The sequence below is a fragment of the Hippocampus guttulatus genome, chromosome 22 (assembly GCF_054856545.1).
Source record: "Hippocampus guttulatus isolate MCC_2025c chromosome 22, RoL_Hgut_1.0, whole genome shotgun sequence".
In the NCBI taxonomy this organism is placed as follows: Eukaryota; Metazoa; Chordata; class Actinopteri; order Syngnathiformes; family Syngnathidae; genus Hippocampus; species Hippocampus guttulatus.
Genome location: NC_141282.1, coordinates 4,768,624 through 4,795,320, shown reverse-complemented (window position 1 = coordinate 4,795,320; position 26,697 = coordinate 4,768,624). Strand labels below are relative to the sequence as shown.

At 45.3% G+C, this 26,697-nt stretch overlaps 2 protein-coding genes across 5 annotated transcripts in view; both read right to left on the bottom strand.

The window, feature by feature from the left end:
- Positions 1 to 17: 17 nt before the first annotated feature.
- On the bottom strand, positions 18 to 8,366 carry lrguk (leucine-rich repeats and guanylate kinase domain containing). 4 transcript variants are annotated; one of them, XR_015099206.1, is made up of 20 exons: positions 7,907 to 8,200; positions 7,366 to 7,451; positions 7,205 to 7,286; positions 7,041 to 7,141; positions 6,765 to 6,846; positions 6,570 to 6,694; positions 5,634 to 5,777; positions 5,475 to 5,555; positions 5,257 to 5,343; positions 4,759 to 4,865; positions 4,285 to 4,404; positions 3,881 to 3,977; positions 3,505 to 3,618; positions 3,192 to 3,393; positions 2,695 to 2,772; positions 2,569 to 2,614; positions 2,451 to 2,477; positions 2,247 to 2,335; positions 1,124 to 1,164; positions 940 to 1,046 (listed from the first exon to the last, which is right to left on the bottom strand). XR_015099206.1 is itself a non-coding variant. In XM_086103065.1 (19 exons), the coding sequence occupies exons 4-19, from the start codon at positions 7,119 to 7,121 to the stop codon at positions 862 to 864; spliced, it is 1,797 nt and encodes a 598-aa protein (XP_085959191.1). In that variant the 5' UTR covers positions 7,122 to 7,141; positions 7,205 to 7,286; positions 7,366 to 7,464; positions 8,261 to 8,366; the 3' UTR covers positions 18 to 861. The 4 variants fall into 4 exon arrangements, 3 of the variants coding, with proteins under 3 accessions (XP_085959191.1, XP_085959189.1, XP_085959190.1); XM_086103065.1 differs by lacking the exon at positions 7,907 to 8,200 and adding an exon at positions 8,261 to 8,366 and having other exon boundaries at positions 18 to 1,046; positions 2,451 to 2,614; positions 7,366 to 7,464; XM_086103063.1 differs by having other exon boundaries at positions 18 to 1,046; positions 2,451 to 2,614.
- Positions 8,367 to 8,588: 222 nt separating this feature from the next.
- exoc4 (exocyst complex component 4) overlaps positions 8,589 to 26,697 on the bottom strand; it is a 48,543-nt gene continuing 30,434 nt past the window's right edge. The window contains exons 14-20 of the mRNA XM_086103419.1: positions 20,060 to 20,196; positions 19,846 to 20,001; positions 19,166 to 19,344; positions 14,890 to 15,034; positions 13,035 to 13,213; positions 12,721 to 12,880; positions 8,589 to 9,646 (exon numbers count right to left, since the gene is read on the bottom strand). Coding sequence (XP_085959545.1) covers positions 9,409 to 9,646; positions 12,721 to 12,880; positions 13,035 to 13,213; positions 14,890 to 15,034; positions 19,166 to 19,344; positions 19,846 to 20,001; positions 20,060 to 20,196 — 1,194 coding nt within the window. The 3' untranslated portion in view covers positions 8,589 to 9,408. The remainder of the gene's footprint in view (positions 9,647 to 12,720; positions 12,881 to 13,034; positions 13,214 to 14,889; positions 15,035 to 19,165; positions 19,345 to 19,845; positions 20,002 to 20,059; positions 20,197 to 26,697) is intronic.

The following is a 26,697-nucleotide window of genomic DNA, read 5'->3' as shown; positions in this document are numbered from 1 at the left end:
AATACACATGACCCGACTTAGCCAAAATATCAATTTAATGGCAAAGGGCACAGTGGCTCACCAGATCCAGTAGGTAGCGCTGATGAACAAAGCTGTTAGTTCTAATTCAAATATGCCTTTTATTTTCATGCGAGTCAATGAGATTGCAGTCATTTCTTGTCTTATCTTCCTGCAATTCCTCTTTCCAGCAGATCCCACTGCCAGTGAAACAGCAGAGTTAGCGTTTTTTTTGTACACTGACAAAAAAATTATAAATAAAAAATCCACCAGAGAAAGAGAGTACAAGTTTTCCTCATACTGTAAAGACTTAAATAGCCGCTGCCCCTTGTATACAAAGGCCACTGATTGTGGACACCGACTTTGTAGAAAGCGGCGCCGACTGCGGTGTAACTAGGTTAGATCTCGGGGGCGGGGGGGGAGCCAGGCATGCAGACAATATCTGCCAAAGAATTATGACGGCCCTGTAACATCTGCTGCCTCCAGAGCAAGACAGACATTGATGGATGGCCAGGTGCGCCTCCCTGTTAACACTTTGAAACCCTTGTTTGAAAGCCGAATTGACGTCTACGCGCACACACAGGCATACTCGTTAAAACTGCAATCTTAGCTTTGATGACCCATTAAAATTGCAACCCAAAGTATAGGACTGGGTCATTTAAAAAAAAAAAAAGTATCCTGACATGTTTGCGCATGAGCAGCATGGAAAGACGAGGCACAATTGTTTGTTTTGGAGCAGAGCCATCGACGGATGTGCGAAGAGAGTAAGATACGTGCCGTCATGCAGTCAGTTGTCACTCGCTCATGCTCTCTGTTAAAATTAAAATGAATCAGTGTGCTTTCTTGTCTTTATGAACCGTGACGCTATCCTTGCGTGTTGGCCTGGACGTGGCGGCGGCGGCGGCGGCTGGGCGATGGCAGAGGACTACCGACTTGCGGGGTCTTGCGTTCAGGTGGGATCGGAGGCAAGATGGGTTTGACGCCGGATCCGGGCCGCCTATCAGAAAGGGGCGTGATCCCAGCCGGCGCTTGGTGCGGCTGCTTGTCACCTATAAATGACGCCGCCATGATGAGAAATGAGATAGAAATCGAGTTGTGATGTGAAAAGAGATCTCGGCGCAACAACCTTTAATCGTATCCGCTGAGTGTCCTGGAGATTCATCTGAGCTGTTGAGAAAAAAAAAAAGATGGGGGAAAAAAAAGAGAGATGACAAGTGGAAGTTATGGTAGATTCCCAGATGAAAGGAGACTAAGAGTCCTAAGCTCCACTTTGTTTTGTTGCCTGGAAACTAAAACGGCCCCTGGGACTCAATTAATCGACAGTTACGTGATGCGCGGTGACAATACGTGAAGGAGACACTCGCAAGCTGGGACGCATCCCGGCGAAGATGAGTGCAGACAAGAAGACACGTCTGGAATCCTCTGCACAAATACTGCGGGGCTGAGTAACGTTCGGATGGATGACGGCGACACCGCACGCCGAGATGAAGCCACGGGGGCATACGGAAGCAAAGACGCAATTGTAATTACATTTTGGGGTGAGAAAGGACAAGGAAAAAAAGTGCAAGCCTCGAGACATTTCTTACATGTAGGTTGCAACCTTTTCAGCATGAGTGACTCATTTTAATTATTTTTCGCCGCTGAAAAAAATATTCTTTTACGACCGCATGAGGCAAAATTAAAATAGTCCTTTTTACCATTGAGAAGCTCAATTTCTGAGGCGCTTGACGACGTTCAGGTAAACAAGGTCTCCAAAACAATGATTATGAATTGACGTGATAATCGATCAGTTGTCGATAGTTGGACTTGTCGTGATAACTCGAAGCAACGAATATTTCAACACAAATAGACGCATGACGAGCATATTTTATTTAAAGTCAGTATTAGGGTTCTTTTCCTTCCTAGATACATTTTGGGGGGGGACGAGAATTGATTCATTGTATCAAGGCACTGTATTATTTGAAGCTTTGTTTTGTTCCGTACGTGTTCATTTTGTAGTTTTCGTGGAGGTGCGGTGTTGCGCTGAGTGGAAACTCTACAACGAGCCCATCGAATTAGCCTCGCTGCTGGTTTTAGCGGCGGGCCACTTCACACTCAAGGTCAGGAAGTCCAAACAACCCATCAAAAAGCAGTTAGGACAAGTGGGCCAATCAAGCCAATTTGGGCCCCCTGGCAGAGGAAGGGCAGGGTCTCCACTCAGAATTAGGCCTGAGAGAGGCCAGTCAAGTGTGTGCTGCTTCAAAATGAACCTTCTGATGAGCCAACTGTAGACCCCCGGACTCTTCCCCACGACTGCCTCTCTCACCGGCTGCTCCCGCCTGCGGATGGAAGCCAGCTCCTGAAGAGGAGACACATGGACCAAAAATAAGAAAAAAACCCAAAGACAAAGCAAAGGAGTGATGATTGGCAGACGAGAGTCTTCATTGCAGGGTAATTTTCCATCGGAAACTCACAGCCGGAGTCTTGCTGGGGGCGAGCTGCTGCTGGCCGTGGGTGCAAGAGTTTATGTCAAGGGGCTCTGAGGGGTCGAGGGAAGATGTAGCTGGGTCGGGCGGTGCGGATGAGTCCGACCTTTGCTGCTCCGTGGGGGGCTCCTCTTCCTTATCCTCGCCTGAGGCTGGAAAATATTTTTGGGGGAGGACAAGCACACCAAACGTTGCAGTTGGCGCGCACAGCAGCGAGAGAAGGTGGCCATACCTTCTTCTTCCTGGTCTTCGAGCAACAGGTAGTTCTTCACCACCCGCTCCAGCATGCGGTAGGCTCTATCCCAGTAATCTGCGAGCACAAAGTATGCTCACCAAGGTGGCCGCTGCACCGCCCATCGAGTGCCAATGAAAGCAAAAGCGACGGGGACGTCAGCGGGTGCATAAAAGTGATGAGTGTGCTGCCCTCCCCGCGTGTCGGTCTCATTAAGAAAGGAGCTAAAACGCGCCGGCATGACTAACTGTTTGACGCTGCCGCTGCGGCCTTAATACAAAGCGGTAATGGGAATGAAATTGTGCTGTATGGATTTTTTAGCGACGCGTGTTCATTTATCTAAGGCCTTATCGGTGACAAGAGGGGGTGGTTTGTCTCTGTGGGGCAGTGCGATGACGAAAAAAACCCCCCAAAACTGTCTCTTGCTATCAAATTCACATGATATCCTCCGCGGTGTTGACGCCAATAGCAAATAGACAGCTTGGGGTGAGGCGTACCGCAACGGATGACGTTGTCGAAGAAGCCGGGCCGCTCCCTGTTGAAGTTGTCGTACAGCTCGATGCGCGACAAGGCCGCCTTGATCTGGGCGTCAGTGTAGAGGTTTCGACTCCTCAGCATGGTCTTGTAGTTTTCCGCGATGGTGGGGATGAGCAGGATGTAGCGGGGCTCAAAGATGCTCTTCTTTAGACTCAGCACGCCCTGTGAAGATGATGGGAGGATAGTGGTTGAGCCTCAACGCATTTGAAAAGGCGTTTTGTGCCGTACTTTTTAAATCATTGTGGCTGCTTCGAATAAAAATGAATGAATGACCTCCAGCTCCATTTGCACGCAGCACGCCAGTCCTTCCCGGGCGACATCTTCAATGGCGTCCCTGCTCAGACCGTACTTGTGGCCACCGTATTGGACAGTTTGGAGGAAAGCCCCCTGCAATGGGATGGCCAGTCCAGTTAAGAGGAGCAGTTACAGTGAACAGAAATGAGGACTATAATCTATATGTGTTGGTAGAATTATGGTGCTGAAACACACACACGATAATCCATTGGAAAGCACAAAAGAAGAAGCAGGGGCGGGGGGAAGGCACGAGAGTTGTGAGCAATAAATTAGGTGTCTGACAACATAAGCGCTGGAAGAGAGATCAAGACGAGCGTCACATGACACTTGAGAGAAGGCACTGAGACAGACGCACCCTTTGCACGAGTAGCTCAAACTCTTCCTCGCTGACAAAATGGTAGTCGCTGCCATTCACCTCGCAAAAGTAGGGCTCCCTGGTGGTGTGGCTGACCCTGCATGAAAAGTACACCCCAAAAAAAAAAAAAAAGAACAATGTCAGGGAAGAAGCGTGCAAATTACAGCAAGGAATACCAGACTGACAGCAGGGGGTTAAGTCTCAGGACAAGAGCCCTTTGGCAGTGGAATGCCTGTTCAAGAATGGAACACTCATGACAGGTCTATGAAGTATTTGTCGTTGCATGCGTCTTGTGTTCAGGTTGTGCTTCATTTGGATTTTGACAACTGAAAACCACCAACTGTGAACTATTATCCCTCAAGGGCAAAATGTGGGATCTTTCCCCATGAATATAAGACACTGACCCGTATGCGAAAAAGTCTTCAAAGTCCTCACAAAGGCGATGGGCCATCTCCCTTTTCCCGCAGCCTTGCGGGCCGGTCAGAACAAGCATCGGATACGGAACGTCATCGCTGGGGAGAGTGCTGCATGGACAACAGAATTTTTATCATGCACTTCAACTTAAAATAGAAGCCTAACATGCAAAACAGATCAAATGGGTGTGTCTTTTTTCCACTGTAATAGTAATTCCAGGCGAATCTTTTTTTTTTTTTGAAGTGATGATATACAGTATGTACTCGTCTTTTTATTGTCTGAGCGAGTAGATAAGAGGAAAGGCAGCAGATAACCGAACAACGCTCTCCCCGAAGAACAACTGCGGCGAGTTTTCAAAAGATATGTCAAGACACGATGAGCAATGGCGGAACAAAGGGCTCGCTCATAAGGACGCACAAAGCAGCGAAGGTTTTGTAGGAGGCTAAAAGGACGGGGATACCAACGTGTCATAGAGGTGCTGAGGCTGCATCAGCTGATACATCAGTTGGGTCATGTGATCTCTGGCCGCCACCACATCCAGCGGCGGGTCATACTTGTTGATGGACAACACCTGGATGAGACACATCCAGTTGATCAGTGGTTAGCCAATTCAAATTCAAATCAACATGGCAATTGTAATCAAACTTAATTTCGAAGTCGCAAAGGCTGCTATGAGAAAAAAAAAAAAAGGCTTCACTTTGGGAAACTGTCACATCATAACATTGAAGACAAAACAACATTCAGATTCCCCACCCCCTCAAAATGATTCACTATTACGAAATAACACTTGGCCCAAAGTAAATGCTTGAATGCAGATCAAAGTCAAACACAACTTAACTGTACTTATCATGCACTTTGAACAGTTTTTTTTTAAACCGATTCTTAGCATACCACTAAAGGGTGTCCATGTATCACGAGTTGTACCCATTCCACTGTACTTTTTTTTATTGTTCATGACAAACCTTCTCTTCTATGGTGACTTTCTCTTGGTCCAACAGGGTCAGATGCTGGATGAGGAAGACTACCGACAGCCGGTACTCTGGCTTCTCCTAACACAGCATACTCAACATCTTGTTACATAAGTACATCTTTGAGAGTCAAAATGAAGTATTATTCTATTTGCAAAGGCAGATTTTTTTTAAACTTCATAGCGTCCATATCCGGCATTTAAGTTCATTACCTGTACAGGGTTCCCCAAAAGATTCAATTCCCTCAGCAGAAAAAGACTCTGAATGTGCTTACACTCCTCAATCTCAGAAATCTATGTTTAAAAGAAAAAAAAAGCTATAACTGTGTCAAAGTGTGCAGCAGCGTTTCATTTCTGGCGCTGCACAAACACCTGATTTCTTTCCAGGTTCATAGAGCCCAGCAGGTGGAGGTTGTTGAGGCCAGCGAGACTGCTGATGCGGTTCACGGACAGATCCAGAGTGTGTATCCTCTTCAGGTTCTCCAGACCTTCCGTGCTTGTCAAATGGTTGCCCCTCTGGACACAAATGGAGAAGATGTTTAAGATCAGAAATGCACACCATGGTTCTCTGTAGTTCAAATTAGAAAGGAGCCCCGGTCAGGGTTCCCCCGCTACATAAATTCTAACAGATGAGGCAGGCCAACAGCTGGCAAGGTGCTCATTCAGCACAAAGCCAAACCTTCGCAGGCACCGATTGCTAGTTTACATGCTTTGACTAAAGTCATTATCTTGCTGCCTGGCAAGCGCTCGTCGAGCATGAGGCCTGGCAGAGGGCCGCTCTCCGCGTGTCGGAAGAGGGCGGGACAAGTTTGGCTCTTCACAGAGGCAGCGTGTCAGGAGGGGGCTTGGGGGGTCAGGTGCAGGATGGACCAGCCAGGACCATGACTGGTGGGCCACTGGAGCCATGCTGGTCATATGATAGGAATTGAAATGGGAAGAGAAGAGGGGGGCCACGGGTAGGATTAATGTACAAAGCTGGATTAAAAAAAAGGACATTTTAATTCCTTGGTGTTCCACAGAGGATGAAACTTGAACCCTTATTTTAGTATCTTATTTATTTTGAACATTGTTATTGTCCTGTTTTTTAACTTTTAAATGTTATTTTTTTGCCCCCTTACTACCACAAATAAGAATGTATCCATAATGACTTCTAATAATGTTTATTATTAGTTTGGATGAATTAATAAAATTCTTATTCATGTCTCGAGGCATACAAACCAAACAAAATCAGCACAGCTTCTTAAACTTTGAATCGGAAAAAAAAAAAAAAAAAAAAAAATCACATCTTGGACTCTGCCAAGGACTGACCAGGTTGAGGTCTTTAAGCGGAACGTCGTCCAGACTGCAGATGCTGGTGATGCTGTTGTGCGCCACGCTGAGATAGGTCAATTTGCAGCACTTGTCTAAACCGTGGATCCGCTTCAGCCGGTTGTCTGAATTGTAGCAGGTCAAGGGCGCTGCATGAACATGCCTGTGTATCATTCTTGCACATGATAAGGATACGGTCCAGCTCTAGCTTGACGAGCGCCTCGTAGGCTGACATGTCCTTCATTTGTGTCAAAATGTTGTAGGAGAAATTGACCTCCTGTAAAAACAGCAGGAGGAGATTGCCTAATTTCGCGAGGATATTCAATTAGCTGAGCATTCAAGGGCGTCGAAAGCCTTTTAAGCATGTTTGGAGTGACGGCAGATGGCATGCGGGCCCATCATGGGGAATAACGCAGCCACCAGTCAAAGTTTGTCTTCTGCTGTCAAGCTCAAGGTCCTGCTTGCCGGTACCTTCAGGTTCTTCGGGGGATCGAAGCCAAAGAAATCCGAGATCTCATTGTGAGAGACATCCAGGATGACGAGGAAGGGCATGTGGCTCACACAGGATAGATCTAGACCATGGAAAAATTATAAATAAAGCCGCTGCCCCAAGAATATTCCTTTATTATGATTACCTGTAATTCTGTTGTTTGACAGCTCCAGCTTTTGCAGGTGAACATAATTTGACAAGACTGAGATGTCCCTCAGCTTGCGACCCTGGTAAATAAAAGAAACAAGTGAAAATTGACCTGAACATTTTCGTTTCTGCTTTACATGATGTAAAAATGTATCTTACGGGAAGCGCCACGTGGTAGTATGGGTGCTGAAGTCCAGTGTTGAAGCGTCCAAGGCGGGCCACGCAGCTGGACACCAAGCCGGCACCTAAAACGACATCCTGTGAGAAGAAATAATGAAGAATAATCAAATTTGTCTCAGTAGAGCAGTGTAACAGCTCCCATCTAATAATTACATATTAAGATCAGAAATTCAAGTACACTTGAGACTTCAAAAAGTAACAAATATATGCAGATTGTTAAATTCTAAGCACAAAACGGAGCATATCTTTGTCAAGTCAGATCTTTTTCCTTTTTTTTTTATATACAGCATTTGTATTTGAAGTCATTATCTTGTAGGTGTGCTTAATTATCCAGGGCGTATGGCACATTTAAAATGCTGTACAATAAATTATTATATATTATAAATTATATCTATTACAGTGTTACCAACTCACATAGAACTTCGTAATCACTTTTAGCTAGGAATGAATCTGATTGAGTGGAAAAAGACACATATAAGGGAGGGACAGGGCAAGTTTCTCCATTTAAAGTCACACTTACCCTTTCCGCCATGGCTACACACCTGGTTGTCACTTCGCAAGCCGCTCAGCTTAACTATTGGTTGGTTATTACAATTATTAGATGACGAAAAGTCGTCAAAAAATGACACCAGACGACGGACTCGGACGCTGCCGTTGTGACGTAATGCAGCTAGCTGTCTAGCAATTAGCACACCAAGGCTTTCGGCTGTGTCTCCTAGCAACGCGTAGGTGACACGTCGGAGAAAGGGATTGTGGGTAATGTAGTTTTCTATAACTACCGCCATTGGTAAATACCGTATACTCATGCCCAAAAAGTCACAGACCCACTTCAAAACGAAGGGAAATGGCACAAAAAACAAGTGATATTAATTACCTGTAAGTCGGGACAAATGACGAAACCAAAATGTTCATGTTTTTGTTGTTACTAAGACTAGAAAGGACACGATCGCAAAACCCGTCGTTTGGCGAGGGCCTTTCCGGATGTGAGGCAATCAGCGACACCTGTAGGTAGTCACCTGACTAGATGACGCAATCATACGAGTCAAATGTTCAATAAATTCATGTCAAAATGTGTTGTATTTAAAATATTAACGATGCTGATATTAATCTTTCATTGAAATCATTATTGATTTCGTGTTTAAAAGTTACTTTTTCCTTGCAAATAAATCAAAATGGCTACTGAGCAAAAACACCAGGCAAAACTCATTTGAATGTTTATTGCGTGTCGTGTAACCGTGCATTTGTTCTGATATATAAAAACAACTGTGAGGAAATTAAGTGTGATGATTGAACAAAAAGCAAATAAAGCAGAAGTGTTGACATGTTTTAGTGCCAATCACTGACAATTCTGCTCAAGTTTCCCATGTATTGAATTGCATCAAGTAGCAGCTTTTTCAGGGTTTACGGCAAGTTTCGTCAAACCCGTCCAAGAGGAACCCGCAGCTGTTTTCCCATCGGCCCCAACTGTCAATATGATAGATTGTGTTGGGCCAGTGAGGTATTGACAGAGCCCTCTTCCTCCTGCTGCTATTAAGTACTCCTTTCCAAGTTAATGAACTGAAACACAGGGAAGGGCCGCTTGAAGAGGAAGTTTCAAATGTAATATTAGCAACAGAATTATTTGCACCCCACAACAAATAAAAAATAAAATAAAAAAAGACCCCCTCCCAGGGAGTTGTGACTTTATTCTTCTCTCTCTAATAAATTGAAAAAGAAGTCATCATCAAACTAAACTTCAAACAAATATAATTCCACTTTTTGGGGTTGGGGGGGGACTAATTAATGGCATTAGCATTCATTTCAATGGGGAAAGATGATTTGAAACACTAAATTCAACTCTCAAGGCATCACTGCAAACAAACCCATTGTCCATTGTAATAAACATTTAGGGAGCAGTTGGGTTCAGGTGCCTGAATATGACATTTGTACTGTATACCGGACAGGATGTGTGGGGCCGATGATAGCGGCAGTTTGCCTGTAATAAGAAAATGAGATGAGATGGGACCAAAGTTTGGCATCGGATCACACGGTGGTGATCTTCTTGTCCTTGCTGGCCTGTTTGATGGCAGCCTGCTCGCACACGATCTCCTTCAGTCGCTGCAGCCGCGTGTTCTGGGTGCTCAGGTCACCCACACCCGTCTGGCTGCGGTGGAGCAGTGACAGGGCGTTGATGTACTCCAGCTCCGTGTAGCGCACGCCTTGGTCCACTACCAAGTGGAGCAGCTCGTCGGCCGAGTTATACAGCATCTCGTAGTACTGCCTAGAGAGGACAGAATGGAAAATGAAAGATTGTTTTTGTGTCTTTAACTTGGCAGTGGAATTAAAAAAAAAAAAGTCTACTTCACACTTTTAATGAAATGCTGTTGCCAGAGTGAGTAGTGCATGAGGAACGTTGCATTTAAAGGTCGCAATGAAAATCAATAACGCTCTGACAAGGAACATGCGACTACATTCTAATAACTGTTCAAGAAATTGAACAGGAAGTCAGCCATTTTACTTGACGTCAAATATGGATACAGATGATTATTTGCAGGAATTGCGATCTCCTTGCCCAATACTTTCTTTGCGGAAACACAAAACTAGCCACGGTGTGGCAATACAATGTGCAAATAGTACAGAAGAAGACAGTCACAACTGCTCAATAAGCTACTGCGATGTTTGTCGTTCTTTGCAGAGGATAAAGAATACATGCCTATGAATGCTGTTACACTGTCGCTCTCCATGGCTTCGCAAGTGTAAAAAAGTGGCAAATGCTACTTTCGTGACCGTGTCTATGTAATTCTCTTTGTTCTATGTTTCCTCAGGACAGTAATCTTCAACTAGGAGTGGCAATAGGAAACCTTTTTAAGAATCTCTCATGAGTCGAGTTTGCTGGTACCATCTCGTACTTGCACCTTCCCAGTATTTTTTTTTCCTCCCAAGAGAAAGCAAAAAAAAAAAAAAACAGAGCATGAATAACATTATGACTAATGTTTGCAATGCACTGTTAACACCTGCGTCCGCAAGTTGTTGATTATTAAACCCACATGAGAGCTGCCCATGTTTCCCTGTGGTGTAATTTACATCACAATCTAATCAACCAACCCCTCCCACATAGACTCTGGTTTCGCTTTACAATGAATATGAAGTCGCTTTAAATTGTGTGAACGCCGCAGAGCTCGAGTGTGAAGAAGAAGAGAGGGACCGCAATTCATTTGCAGCTGGAGTAATGAGTGAGTGAGGAGGCCATTCCAAGCTGCCTCTGTCAGCGCATTTGCTGTCGCACATTAGTTAGCTGGGGAGGCAGTCAGGGAGGGGGCGGGCGATTGGGGCGAGGGGGAGGATGGATGGGGCCGCCGGCCGTGATCCTCTCCATCAGCCACGACCACAACATCCGACTGGAGTGATGAGTCTGCTTCGTCTCGGCCTCACAGTGCAGCCATGCGCGGTTTGAAAAACGAGTTTCCAAACAAGGGCCCCCAAAATCATCGTGTTTTCAACACACAACACACACAAAAAAATGACTTCAACATTAAAATAAAAGAAATCTGTAAGGGTTCGCTCTGTGCTAGCCACTATGAGCTAACGGCTAGCTGCATTTCTGCCACTCTTTGGATTACGGCCGGTGCCTGAATTTGCTGGTTTGCAAACAGAGGCATGATGACAGAAAAACGGCCAGAAAAAAAAGGGGGGAGAAAAGGGTGACAGGGAGCCGAGACAGACGACGATGAAAATGACAGTGCGCCGCAGCCGGTGCCCCTAAATACAAACAGTTTTATCTGTTGACACCCCACTAGCTTCTGACACGCCTGTCGGCCATACTTATTACCACAGGCTCTCCACCAGAGACGCGGCTCAGCACTTTGACTTGTTTGCCACAATGGCACATGTCCCCCGAGTGGAGTTGTTTCCTGAAGCAGGCAGTTTGCAAACCAGCCTGTCAGACAGGTGTTAGTCGAGCTCGAGGTGGACTATGACAGGCCCTTTCTACCTGAGACACGGGTCGTTGAACAGTGTTTAGGACTGCGGGCCGGAACTAATTTGAGGGCTTGAGCACAAACCAAAGCGAGGTGGTGGCGAATGTCAAAACATCTTTTTTTTCCCCAGCCTGTGTGGAGTCACTTACATTTTAAAAATCTGTGTTGAGCTGTTCAAAATTGACCAGTGTGGACAGCACACTTTAGCAAGACCGACTGGCCCTCTGAAGCCCGATTCATACTGAATTTAAAAGCAGCCGCTCATGAGTTGCGACAGGCCATTCCGACGCCCGGAGCACAAGAAACACAAACTCATTTAAATAATCGAGAACAGTTGCGAAGGCTTAAAATAGCTTTCACACGTCCAATGCTGCGCCGGGAGCAGACAGAAAACACTTAATTATATCGTTATATGGCTCTTAAAAGGCGTAGACGTATGTTGTCCGCTAACTTTTGTGGCGTTTCATTCGGGTTCTCGTCCTCTCGTCTCTGCTGGGGAGATGGACGGGATGGTGGGGCAACGAGAGCGGACGGCGGAGCGGCTCGGTGTGTCTGACCGTGAAGTGGAGACGCTGCTGTTTTCATACTCAACCACATGGTGGCAATGTTTCAACATCTCACACGTTGAAACAAGTGTGTGTGTGTGTGTGTGTGTGTGTGTGTGTGTGTGTGTGTGTCTCTATCTCTTTGTGTGTTCTTGATGCGTTCTGCAGTGCTGGCTGCTGGGCTTCGGCTCAGTTTTAACTCAGATCAATGCTTATTACTGTGCCCTTGTCCAGGTCTCTCCTTCGCTCTGACTGGCACTCTCTTTCCCCAAACTGAGGCAGAAAAAACATCACGTCCTCAACACACACAAACGCACGCATGCAAAGCACGTGTGTACATAGTGGAGCATCTGCCGCCTCTCACAAGAGCAGTCTTCCGGGAAAAAAAATATATATATATAAATAAAAAATGGTACCGCCTCAGTTTTAGACATATGCATCGAAAACGGTCCGATTATTAGGTACACCGTCCGTCCATGTGAGCTCAACAGTCTTTCTCGTGTTTGAACTCATCGAACGCCGTGCTGCATGAATAATTAAAAAGAGGGCTTTTGCGTGTGTCCGGCGCATCTCGGGAAGTGTAAACAACGGAAATTCTGAATCAAGGCCTCAGCGCCGCCCATGCTGCGCAATCAGAGTGGAGACACACGAAGAAGTCGTTGACAATCGTAATCAAAGTTGACAGAGGGGAAGAAAGAACAAGGCGCTGATCAATGCTCTTTTCTCCACGCTGGCCGCCACTTTGGGTTGTTTTTAACCGCCTTCCGCACCCTCCCACCGAGCCAATAAAGAAATAAAAAATAAAAATGGAGAAGATGAGAAGAAGAGAATACCGGGCAAAATCCAGGTCTGCCTCCCGGGACATGGTGATGTTGGTGAGGTTCTGCTGTAGCACGAAGATGTTCCGGCACATCTTCTTGATGCCGGACTCGCTGATTCTCTTGAAGTACTGGGCGCCGTTGATGAGGATGCAGGAGATCAGGTGGCCCAGACCTTTGTCGGGACAACCACACACAAGCACTTCTGTGACCGCTCTTGCGCCGAATGGCAGAATGAACGCGGTGTCATTCATACGACGGCATCGTGTTCCACCAAACAGCTCCAGATGAAACCCCGCCGGGTTTAATAACCAGCCCCCCGGATTTACCTTCAAAGATGTACTGGAACTTGTGTTGCTGCAGGGCGGCCGCCATGGCTTCCTCGATGGCCGAGATGTCTTTGTTGAGCTTGACCACCAGCGGGTCGTAGTCCATGCTCTCCACGTTGGCCACGATGGCGTAGTTGCCCTGCTTGGTCAGCGGGATCAGGTAGTGGAAGCAGTGCACCCTGCATGAAAAGAGACCTTGATTTCAAACTCTTGAACGATGACAGTTTTCGCGGCTGCTCATCGCAGCTGTGTGCCGTCGCAGCGGGGAAATATGATTAGGAGGTGAAAACGCAGCACATGACAAAATTCCTGTAAACACACAGCCCCACAGCCTTTAAAGCACAAAAGCTCTCCTTTTTTTCCCCCCCCCAGGCCCCGGAGCAAACTGTTGGGTTCAAAAGCATTTAATTGCGGAAGAATGCAGAGCAAAATGAAGCTTTCGGCTCGGCAAACGCGACTTCATTCCTTATTCATTTGATCTGTTTCAGCTCCAAGTGAGCCGACACTGCTTGATGGGGAAGGGTAATTTTTTGTGCATGCCACTGGTAAATATAGTGAGTAATTAATGTCAGCTAACAGGAAATGCACAGTTTGAAGGTTAAATCTGGGACAGGCTCGCTGGACGTGCAATCGCGTTTTCTGCAACCGACATGGACGCCTCACGAAAAGCAACAGGTGGCGGGATGGTGCCGGAAACCAGCAGCAATGCCTCAAGCATGACAAAAAAAAAAGATATTTTACTCCAAAAATAGTCATGGGCCTGTTATTTTGAATAAACAGCACCTGACAAAAAGAAATAAAAAGAATCCATATCGTAAAGGTTCATAAAGAAGCCCACATAAAGAAACAATCTATTGCAATTCGCCTCCTCTGACCCGGGCGCTCATCTCTGCCCCCCACCCCGCGCGCTTTCTTCTTCACGGCTTCATTTAACTGGTACAACTATCGGGGGAAATTCTGCGGATGAGGGGAGCCAATGGAGTGTAGCGTATTGCAGCGCGCATGCCTGCGGGTGGTGGGTGGGGGGGGGGGGGCGTTTTTTTTCCCTTCCCATCTCTTTTTCTGACTCAAAAGTATCAACAATGTTGCGTAAGTTACAGGAAGTGGTTTGATGGGGACTATTAAAGGCTCGTGGGGGGGGGGGCGGGGGGAGAGAAGGGTTATGGTGTGGTAAATTAACTCGGATATTATAAGAGATTGAAAACACCTACACTGGATGAGACAAATAATTGGTTACACCTACAGAAAATGTCAAGTTTGTCCTTTGCTCCCACTCGGAAAGCGTTGTCATTGAGGTTGAGTAACAAACTTCGCCCAAGGATGTGTTTTGCAGTTGCTTTGTGCAAAAGGCAACAGAATGTCGCCTTGCCAAAAATGGATGTGGAAAGACATGAAAATGATGAAAAATGATGACTGACCAACATATATTTTTGTATCTCACAAAAACTGTTCATGTTTTTTTTTTGTATCCCAAAGCCAAAAGGTGCTACTGGTCACGGATTACATTTTGTAATATGTAGGCTATTTGACAATTTTGACAAATTTAAATTAAAATGACAAATGTGAATATTTATACATATATATTTTTTTAAAATATACATATAAATTAAAATGAAAAATGTGATTTTATATATACTGTATATATATATATACAGTATATATGATAAAAAATTAATTTGATGCTTTTTACAGACTACATTAAAAATTAATTTAATATATTTTTTAAAAACGGTGATATGATTAATATGAAATAACCCCCTAAACGAGGCAAATAATTCATTATCGCTGGCTTGATCTTGAGCATGTGAATATGTCAAGACTCGGCTTCGTGATTGCACCTCAGATCCACGCGTACCTGACTTCCAGGTGCAACGTGAGCAGACAGCGGTTGGCGATGTCCTGGAAGGCCCTGCATAGGTCACCGAGGGTCTGCAGGATCTGCTCCCGGTTGCGCTCGCCATCGCCCATGGCCTGGCTGTCGGAGGAGCACAGAGCCAAACCTGCAGGGGGGGCAAAACGAGAGTGACACCCAACTTCAGGTTGCGTCCTTCAGCTCGCCTTTGCACTTCTTTTGGCCGCTTGTGCTGAGGCAGCAGGAGCGTGTGTCGGCGCGCTGCGGTGTTAGCCACACAAAGGATCTACGTGTGGATGTGAGTGTTAAAAAAAAAGGGGTGGGGGTGCAGCGAGCATGAAGGCATGATGAGTGTGTATAAATTCAGCCCGGTGTAGATCAATGGTCGTAAATTGGCGAACAGGGGAGAGAAATTGGCCCCGTCACTCATATGTAAGTCTATTTGGTCAATGAGGCGAGCGCATGCGATGTCGAGTTCGGAGAATGCAGGGGTCGGCGATCGATGTGCCGCAGTCGCGCGGCCAACTCCCCTGCTACGCGCCACGCCTTTGCGAAGGTCACACATGAATGCAAACCAGCACACACACAAAATGATAAAACCTAGATCAAAAAAGAAAAAAAAAAGAAGAATCGATAATACAATTTAAAAAAAACTGGTGTGAAAAATAAACAAAATTTTGATCAGAAATTCCCAAAATAAAAACAATAAGAAAAAAAATTAATTCTAATAAATTAGGATAAAACCAAATACTAAAAAAACAACAGAATGGACACAAGTTATGAACATATTTTGTTCCTAATTATTCCTTGCAATAAAAAAAAAACCTAGCAAGCTAATATGTATTACGTACTCCCAATTCGTTCATCAAAAATAATAATTGGGCAATTGCACAGGCGCACCTTTGGCTGCCCACAATAGAAGGTGACTTGAAAATAACGTTCAGGGAACCCATTTGTATGCAACTGGCACTGAACATCCAGAACCTTCCTATTCATCCAACATCTCCAGTCGTCGCATGTTTGAGCGGGAGTGTTATCAGCGTAATTGCAGAGTTCCTCGCAAGGCGAGAACTCCCGTGTAGTCCAAGCGTTCTGTTTGTACTGGTGGACGTGACAATCACCATTAGAGTTACTTTAAATGAACCTCCGGCGATAAGAAGGGAGAGCGTTGGGCGTGCGCAAATATCGTCCACCTGCGGGTCAAGTCCAAGGCAAACACGGCAAGCAGTTTGGATGTGACTCAACTTGTGCGAGACATATGGAAGATAAAGCATTTCTTTGCGTGCGCTTTCATTTTGCACAGAAGGATTTGCTGGTTATTTAACTAGTACAGATGATTTTGGAGCGTCATACAGTCAAACCAAGTGGAGATATCTCCTCGCCTCCTGTCGCCGCTTTGATATCAATCTCCTCGCCCTCTGTAATGAGGCGAGCCAATAAGAGCCGGTGCGGCGTGATTTCTCCCGGGAAGGGCGTTAATTGACTTCCCGTGATTGAATTTAGGCCGATACTCCCCACGGTCAACTTATCAGATCATTAGGAGTCGAAGACGCCGGCCCGAGGAACCTTCCGACGTCACTCTTGCGTCGGCCGCCTGAAGATAAAGAAAGAGGGAGACGGCGGTGGCGGACGCAGCGGGGGGGATGGGACGGGTCTCTCCGGGGGTTGTCCAAACATGCGCGGACAAACGCACAAAGGCATACTTGTAGATTCCCACGTGGTTTTGAAGATGCAAGGGCGGCGGCGCAGCACGGAGGCTGCCATTAACGAGGATACAAGTCCAAATGTTTTTCTTTTTCTATTTTTTTTTTAATCACCATTTCTCCTCACTTTGCTTTTTTATATTCGGGCTGAACGAACGTGAAAAATAATTTGATTTTTTTTCCACCCCCTCAAAATTGCAATTGCAATTGAACCCTTTCATTGGACAGCAGTTACTTCAGTGGACAGCTTATCATGTTATCAGGTGCCAGGGTGCATGAAAGGGTTAATTAATAATCTCATGTATTCCCCCCCCGCCACCCATGTCATTTTTAACACAAGGCCTCAACTCAGCTTTATTTATAGAGTACTTTAAAACAACCATTGCTGCATACAAAGTGCTGTACGTGCAGTATAAAAGTTCGTCACACGATGACAGAGACCCAAAGAGAAGAACCGGGAATGGGAAGAACTCGATCTCCTCTGAGCCTCCCGAGCCCTGACCAACATCCTTTTGTGGGAAGATGGAGGAACGGGAGCAAAGAAGAGCATGCTGCAGGGGCGGGGCGCACCATGAATGATTCATGAGCGACGGACGACAGAGTAAGTAAGCGAAGAAGAGGCGGAGGAGGAGAGTTATTAATTATTTTGCCGCCCCTGGTAGAGCGAGTGCAGCATCTGAGCGGCGCCCACTGAGAAGGTGAGAAAGTAAGGCAGGGAACGTCTTCACGAGTTTGGGGATTTCAAAAAATAAATAAATAAAATAAAAACTCTCCGCAAGGCATTTCCACGAGGATGAAGCAAAAGATGATATTTTTTCAGCTGGCACAAACAACGCTATCGTCTCCCGTTGCACGCACGCCTCCAGGTCGGGCTCCATTCGGAATAGCAATGAGGATTTTAGTCAAAGTGCTCGCTTTTAATGGACGCGGTGGAAAGTACACAGTCAAGGTTACGCGGAAAAGACGATTATTGTTGTCAAATGATGTCACAAGGGAGATAAGAGGGCTTGAACTCATGTTTTTCATGACGCCACCGACCTAAATGCATACGCATAAGAAACACACCAAAATATTTGATGACCTTGATGATTTTTTTTTCTCCACATAATTCAGTGAAATAAAACAAGAGATGCCAAAAAAAAAAAACAGGACATTTAGGAGAAACCCTTTTTTTTTGCCATTTCCTAAAGTATTTTTGGCTTTGATGCTGTATTGTTACAGGCGTCATTTTGATGTATGACAAAGTGACGCTTTTTCTGCCTTTGTTGTCAACATCCAGAGCCAACAAGATGCCCGATAAGACGCCATTTTTCCAAATGCAAATTCACAGTCGATTGTCATCCCTGACCTCTTTAGCACACAAAGTCAAAGCCTCATCAACGCGCCGGTGAACATTCCTCGGCATGTTCGACTGAAACCAAACAAGAAATGCTCTCAAGTTGATGATGGAGGGCATCAAAGGAATATAGAAGATATAAAAGTGTAAAAAAAAAAAAAAAGAAGAGGGAGTGGAAAATGAGTTGTTCATACCTGACTGCTCCTGTAATATAAAATCCAATTTGGAGAGGCATGGACGTGAGGGGCGGGCGGGATAAGATAAGGTGGGGTCCCTTTCTTTCTGCGGTCGCCTCTCGCATACACATCAACACGCACCCGTGGACACGCACACTTGGTCCTTCATCAGTTCGGCAAACACTAAATAATGAACAATGCTCGGGCTGTCAGTGCATGATAAGTAAGTTCCCTTCGCCTCTACACACACACACGAATTAATGACAATTAATTCGCCCGGTCCTCTTCTTGAAGACGTGAAACTGGGAACATTTTTGAAACGGCCAACGTGAGGAAAGCGAGCAACTCCAAATTGCCCTCGATGGGAAAGCCGACGGACCGCGTCGCGTACACACCCGACCGCAGGGGTTAGTGACTGCGGATAAAAGGCGCAAAGGTGACAAGAGTTCCGATTAGCCGCGGCGTGCAGTTGCCCATGCTAACGGAGGAAAGGCTAATGACACCAAAACAAAAACTCAAAAGGAGCGCAGGTATAAGCGGCACTGCAGAGAAAAAAGTTTCATTGTGTCTCCATTCCTTGGTGAAATGTGATTTTGTTCTGTTACTTTTCACAGTCATTGCATGAGGACATTTCCGGGCGTGGTTGTCGGCATCAACAAATCCTGTTGCCGCGGCAATGAGGCAGATTCCCACTGTCTGCGTACAATGAACAAAAATTGGAGACTACTTCAGCAGCAGCTTACAGCAGTCGTAGGGGGGGGGGGCGCAAAGTCGACGCTATCAGCGCGCAACAGGCAGCACGGCCTCTGGGATCTTTTCATTGCTGCAGGTGACTTCGACTGACAAATCTCAAGACTGCGCCGCGCAGATTTCACAAGTATGACTTTTTGCAAGAGAAAAAAAAAAATCACCATCTCTCAACAGTGACATTTGCTTGCCAACCTAGCACACCCCCTTCCGGGCGCCGTTAAGTGACTTAGCGCTTCGCTAATAACAAGCCGAATAGAATTAATGATCTGTGAAAAAGATTGAAGCGCGTCAGGTGCCGGCGGCTTGCAACTCACCGGAACCCTGAGGCAGGCTAGCGAAGAAGGCCTTGAGGCGGCCGGCCAGCCACTCCATGCTCTCGTGGAGGTTGGCCAGAGACTTGAGATCGCTGACGTCGCGGAGTATCTCGTTGTCGGGGATGAGCTTGTCGCCGAGGTTGCCCGTCAGGACCTCCGACTCCTTGGCAAACGCCGCCCTGCGTCATGGGGGATTAAGACGTCAATTTGTCCGCGTGGTCTATCCTCAACCTGCTTTCTTGGGGCTAAAGAAGAGAACTTACAATGTCTTCACTGAGCTAGAAGTCCTTCAATATGCGAATCGTGTTTATAATTTGTAAATGGAAAAGACTTGATGGGGCGGGAGTGTAATTGCCGTGATTGCTCAAGTGTGCTTGTGTGATTGTCAAACAGATACATGAATTCAATGAGGCTATTTGATTCAAAGTATACTGTATGTCATTATGATCACGCATTTTTGACGTTCTTGTTACTTTTTATTATTTTATTTTGAGGATTCTATTGGTTGTATTTTATTTTGCCTTCAAATATGTTCCGTTTGTTTAGTTTTTATTAGTTTTAGAATTAATTATAATTTTTTTTCCCCAAGATGTATGTTCTGTTTGTGGAGTGCAAGATTAAAAAAAAAAAAAAAGAAAAAAGCTCAGTATTTATTGTGTAATAAATGTATCAGTGTGTACCGGGTAAAGTCCTCTTCGTCCTCTCGTTTCTGTCGCATCTGTCTCGGCTGGGCCATGTTTGCCCAGTTGGGGAGAGATTGAAGCAGGCGACTGATATCTTCGTCTTTGGACCAGGAAGCGCTGATGGTCAGCTTCTCCTCGCACTGGACTATCCCCCTGAGGACGGAATGGATCGTTAGTCCTTCATTGCAAGATGCGATTATCAAGGTCGTACCTGTAGGCTGTGTTGCAGATCTCTTTATACTCTTTGAGCTTGTCGCAGATCATCTCCAGGAACTGGTTGGAGTAGGCGCTCAGGTCCTGCATGAGATTCATCAGGTCCTGGATGGACTTTTCGACCACCACGGTGCTCTGCGGGCAGAACAAAACAAGCGGGGGAGAACGCAACAAATGACTCCTGATGCTTTACAAGATTTTTTTGTTTGTTTGTAAGTTTTCATTTTTCCCCTTCGCTCATCATGTCACCAGCAGGCAACACACATCATCGAGCTGCCTCTCCGCTGGGAGATGTAATGATCCGTAGCAGGGCCTCGAACCCGGCAATGTACACACACAGAACCTGGCTGTGGACAAGCAAGCACACACAGCCTGCAGGACGACGAGAGGGGACGATAACAACGTGGCATCCATTTTTCAAACTTTGTTTTTCGAAATGACCTCTGACTAACGCATTGATTTTAAAGACAAAGTGAAGGCACACGTGTGAGTCCATGAGGTTTTACCGCTTGGTGCTGATCCAAATCAATATTGGTTCGGTGTCGGCGGACGCGGGCTCCCCGCTCCCTACTCGTGAGGGGATCCATTGTGTGATAATGCGAGACGAGTCATTTTGAAAGTATTTAAGGGAGACAACAATAATGAGAATACGTAAATTCGAAAGCGGTCCAAGTCTGGCTGAATGAAGAAAAGTAAACAATGCATGCCTTCTCGGCCAACAAACGCTTTTCCCATGTCTAATTCTGCCCATTTAACGCGGCCATTTGTCTCGGGCACCAGAAATCATTAAAAAGTAATCAAGGGCGAAGGGAGCATTTTACTCCATCTTCGTTGACCATTCCATCGGAGAGAACAAGCCCTGTCCGTCCGATTCTATACGTCTCTTTCTCTCACTTCCATAATGATTCATTCTTAAAGGTCAATACGCGATGCTATTGAGTGAAAAGCACACACATTTTCCCGCCAGTGTTGCCGCATTAAGCCCTGAAAGCGAGCCGCCGTGCACTTTGCATCTACTCTTTTACCACGCCGCCACTTTAAAAGCGCCGCCACAGAGGAATATCTGAGCCCGGGCTTTGCAAATGCATGTCGTGGTTTGATGGGGGTGAACTGCTGTCATTAGGAGTAAAAAAAAAAAAAAGATGGCCGTGCACTCCCATCGGGAAAAAGGGCTGTTAATGCTCCGGATGCTGTTGCTAAAAGTGGTTATTTGCTTTAGTGCTGTGAGCTAAAAAACAACAACCCCAAAACACAAACTGGGAATTACGTTAATGCGCTAAAAGGATGGAGCTGCTAGAATGGTCCCGGTGTGTCATGTGGACGGCAACACCTCCAACCTCATGAAATAGGGGGTGTCCCACAAGGTCATCCAGAGGTCACAATGTATGTTCTCCGGCGCCAAAATAATACACACGACACAAGATGATCTCCCCTTTTAGAGGAACATGGTTCGCCCCTCTCTTGAGTGAGGCGGGCGACAGGAGTGCGCTCTTGACACATCATTCATCAACGTCAGGAGAAAGTCACACATGGGCTCCCCCCGCTTGACACATGGCGGACGGCTCGCATGTCCGCAGCCGGCGCGGCTCTTTGGGCGAACTGTGTGGGGAAGTACTCTGAAAAAAACTCCTAACAGCCCCATAACACAACGCAAAAATAAAACAGCAATGATCCAAACAACCTCAAGCATTTATCGCACTTGGCGAGGGCAATAATAAGTAAATAAAGAGGTAAAGATGGATGACGTGTTGGGAGAATCCCGTAAAAAAAAAAAAAAAAAAGTGCTCCCATTTCGGCGGAATGATCACATCGCTGGCGGGCTGATGAAATTGAGTCCCTAAAAGAAAACAACGTCTCTTTCACGGGCGCCATCACGGCCTTTCCGACGCGGCGTTGTGTAAGTGTTCTAATTGAAAGATGAGCAGCAATATCACACTTGGCTGCTCGCAGATGGACTGCCATATTACACGCCCGCCATTCTCACCCAAAACACACGCACACACACGCGCGTAAAAAATGAAATGGCGTCCTGGTATAAACAATCCAAAGAGTTAAGATGTGCAATTTGAGTCCTTGCAGTGGAGCAAAAATCCATTATACTAATTATCTCTTTGTAGGCTGTATGTTTTTTGTAATTCCCATATTCATTATTCTAATGAATGCCAGCAAAATTATACAAAGTCTTCGCATTTATCGTCACATCTCATTAAGTCAATGTCAATATAAAAGGGTGCTCTTAGTTGGTTCAAGGTTACATTTGAGCACTTTTAAGATCCATTTTGACTTTTTTTTTCTCACTACATTACAGGGCTGTAGACTGAAACCAATTTGGGCACCCAGGCAACCTAAATTCCCAACGGTATGCCCCCAAAAAAATAAATAAATAAGAGGCACCACCGGTGCAAACAGACGTTTCAAGCGCTCTGAAAGCCTCCACTTGGTTCAAGCATTAAAAAAAAAAAAAAAAAAAAAAAAATACATCAACAATATTGGTTATCTAATTAAAGTTCAAGCCCAGTATTAAAAAAACAAAAACAAATACACATCCAAGATGACTACTTAGTCAAAGCCTCGCAGCATTTGTTTTAACTGCGGAAAACATGCAGGCACAATTGTACTCTTTCGAATGTGTGTATACACGTATACGAACACAAAGCACTGCGGCATCGCTTAGCTAGAGGTGTGTTGAGACCGGCTGGATGCCTGGAGAGCACATGTGTTTGGCGCAAGATAACAGTGCAGGTTGCACCTCGGGCATCCAAAAAAGCAAAGTCCGAGGGGAGGATTGCGTCAGTTCAGTGGGAATAAAGCGCTCATTTATTTATCCAGTGGTGCTTTGAAATACAAGTCAATTCATTTCGTGACAAGACTGTGTAGTTGTATCCCAAATCATCAGTCCTTATTTTAAAAATCCATCCCTGGCTTCAAAATAAAATGTCTGTTTTTAAATCTAGAAAATAGCGCTCGTTAATATTGTAAAAATATTGTAAACACAGAGTATGGTTGGTGGTTGCTGTGTCCGACTTGGCCACCGGGTGCAGTATGATCCCCAAATCAGGATACAGTATAACTGAAGAAGACAGCCGCAACTGCTCAAAACGCTGCAGTAATACTGGTGTTTTTGTTTTTTTTCTCTTTTGCTAGCAACATTATCCAACATTAGCATGTTAGCGTCAGATGCTGCAGACAACAGCTGCAGGGTGCTTTAAAATTGAAACTGAACATTCGGCAAGCCTCCTCGCTGCCCATCTTCAAAACCCTCCTCAAAACTCACTTGTATTCTTTGGCATTCGACTCAGCATGACTTAGATTTGTTCTTGGTTTTACTGTTTGGTGCTTTCTACCGCCTTTATTACCGATTTGTCTTACTGTTTATTGTGCATGTTAAATTGCTCCATGTACAGCACTTTGTATGCAGCGATGGCTGTTTGAAAGTGCTCTATAAATACTGTTGACTTGACTTGACTTGACTTGAAACGGTACGTGTGTATGTGTGTGTAAATCATCCAGCCTCTTTCCTTGTCCCTCACTCCCACTTGAGTCCAAATCACAGGGCTGATGAAGCTAACAGGTGTATTGTGCTGTGATTGCTGCACCCACCGATGGGTGCTGGGGGTCTGCTTTATAAAAGAGTCCCCCCCTACCCTTTCTCTCCGGTATGTGTGTGCATTCGTGCATGGAGGCAATCAGCAGGAAGCAAATAAGCATTGCCTACACACATCACGACAAACAATAAAGGTCAGTGTCATTACGGTAGGTGGAGGTTGGGCACACACACGCGCACACACATACACACACGCAAGCACGTCGGAATATAAATGCCGAAAGGTCAACATCATTAGCGGATCACTGGTGGTGCAACATGCCTGTGATACATATATTACGCATACAATAGTGATAATTGTTTATTTTTTTTAGGGGGCGGGGGGGGGGGGGGGTGAAGAAGTCTGGACGTAAAACTCCGTACGCTGTCATCAGACGAGGAACAATATTATTGCAATACTATTGCGCTTACACAGACTATCTAAACATCTTATATCTATCTATATATATCTAATACATTTACAGCGTCACAAAAGCCAAAATGACACAGTACTCCAAAAAAGTTGCATCCTAAAAGTAGAGTTGTCCGCAAATCCCGGCTGATCTATATTAATTCTAAGATGAGTGCTACCTTTCTAAATGTTCTTAATTTTTAACAGGTCATTAAGTGACAAAATAAGTCTGAGGTACAAAGATGATACCAAATAACCCAACAGTGGTATCGGTTCGGGACTCACAATGGTATCGGATCAGAACTCAGTATCGGCAGATGTTCCAAATCAAGCGACTTGGACTCGGATTCCCCCCATTAAAAGAACTGTGGGACATTTCTACTTTTAATGATGTTTATTTTAAATAATGTGACTGATTTGCCGCCTGATTAATAATCAATCAATGAAGATAGTTTACATCTTGCTCGCATGTTGAAGTGCCAAAAAAAAAAAAAAATGTGTGCGGTGGTGGTTGAGGGATGAGGAAGGGGGCGGGGTTTGTCTGTGCTTTACTTTGGACCAAGATAAATGGAGCCAATCTGACAAGCTATCCAGCAGCGTAACCGTAACCCTCGCTCGCCTCCACTCTTCCTCTATTCTGCCTCGATCTAACTCTAATTAAATGAATCAATCAGAGAGTCGGACAGATAGCATCTTAGCGCGCACGTGCTCATGTGTTGAGCTCACCATCTGATTCCTGCACACAAACATAAACACGTGTGAAACATACAAGCCAAAAAAAAACAAACAAACTGTGATTCAAGCTTATCAGTGAATGGACACTCACCTCTGTGGACTTTATCTCTCGGTCCTTGTGGACCATATATAAGCCAGGATGCGTAGGCTCGTCATAATCTTATTATTACCCTATGATATACAGTACATACAGTACACGATACACGGTAGTCCCCTTTGGGAACCACTGTCGACTCGTGATAGGCAAATCATCCCCGATATCGATTTTACTTATTAACTGAATGGGTATTGTTTATAGGCGCTCGTTCACCTTGACTCCCGTGCGGCGATGGCCCCAAAGCCAGGGAGAAGTGACGCAAAAGGGGTCCCCGATATATCACCATGCAACGTGATTTATTAGAAGCCGATACGTGCCGAAATGCAGCCATAAATAATATGCTCACGAAGGAGCGGTGGGGCGACAAAAAAATATGACCTACTCATGTAAGATAGATAAAAATAACCGCGTTACAGTCAACCCCCCATTCATCGCGGGCAATACTGTCCATTCAAGACCCAACGGCCATAGCTGAAAAGCCGGGATGCCAAGAGATCTTATGAAAAACACATTGAAACTTTTTTTTAAGAATCAAACACAAAACATATTTACCAACAGTGTGGGACGTCTGCATGTGAGTGTCTAGGTGTGAGCAGTGGTTGACAGCAGCGCTTGCTGGAGTGTGTTTGATTACGCTCCCTGGATTCAATAAACGGCCTTGCTGACTGCCAGAAAATGACGACGGTGGTCATCATGATGCTCCAGCTGTTTATTTAATCCTTTATATTGTATTTAATTATGTAATTGTTAGTGCCTGACAGATGAATCGTTCTTGCTGATTTCTCACTCTGTTGTGAAGTTAAAAAAAAAATACTAAATGAAAGTATTGTCGGCCGATCAATCGGTTATCGCAATCCTGCCAACTATCAGCATTGGCACCGGTCGAAAAAAAAACTCCGTATCGGAGGGCGCCTGTAATTCCGATGAGGCTAAAAACTAATTAACAGCATTTTCATTCATTTAAATGTTCTACACTGCCCTGGAATTTTTTTTAAAAATCTCAATGCTAAACCGAAACACCTTCCTCCAGTCGCACCTCCAGTTCACATTAGCAGTTTAGCATGCTTCAACGGCCGCAAGTGAGCAGATGCGTCCATAAAATGTGCTCCCCCATGGTTTCCCATATGAGGCTGCGGCCCGGCACAGTGTGCTTAATGTGCTGAAACTATATTGAGTTGTCTCTCTCCCTCTCATCAGCCCCGAAGGTTATGATGCCAACGGTGTGTAGGTGTGCGCATGCGTGCGTGTCCATGACAACACCTGGCGCACTGACACATATGTGCAAAATAAAAACTAAAAAAGGCACATCTGCTACGTAATTGCAAACCCTCGCAAGCATTTTACGGCGCAGTCACAATCATCTTTAATCATCCACCGCAGTCGCTAAGGTAACCGGTGAGGACATGAAGCTCACAACGGACTTAAGTTGGTACTTTTTGGAATTAAAAGTGCCAGGCTCCTAACCTGGAAAACGTATTGTGAACATAAACTGCTCGCCTGAGAAGCAGAGCAGTCGCTCGGTTCATTCAAGCTCAGATAGCTTGCTGCCTCAACGGGCTGTGGCGGTAAACGAAATGCAAAGTAAACAGGAAATGAATAAAGTATGTACAAAAAAGTGCTTTGTTTATAATGCAATAGTTGCCTCCTCAAGTTCACCTGATTTGCTGCTTAAACAGGCTGTAGCAGGAATCAGAATGCAAAGATGACAGGAAGTGGATGGGAAATTTGTTATCATTATTTTGGTAGTTGCAAATGTACAGTATTTCACTACAAGACTACAGGAGTTGCAATGGACTCAAGTTAAAATGC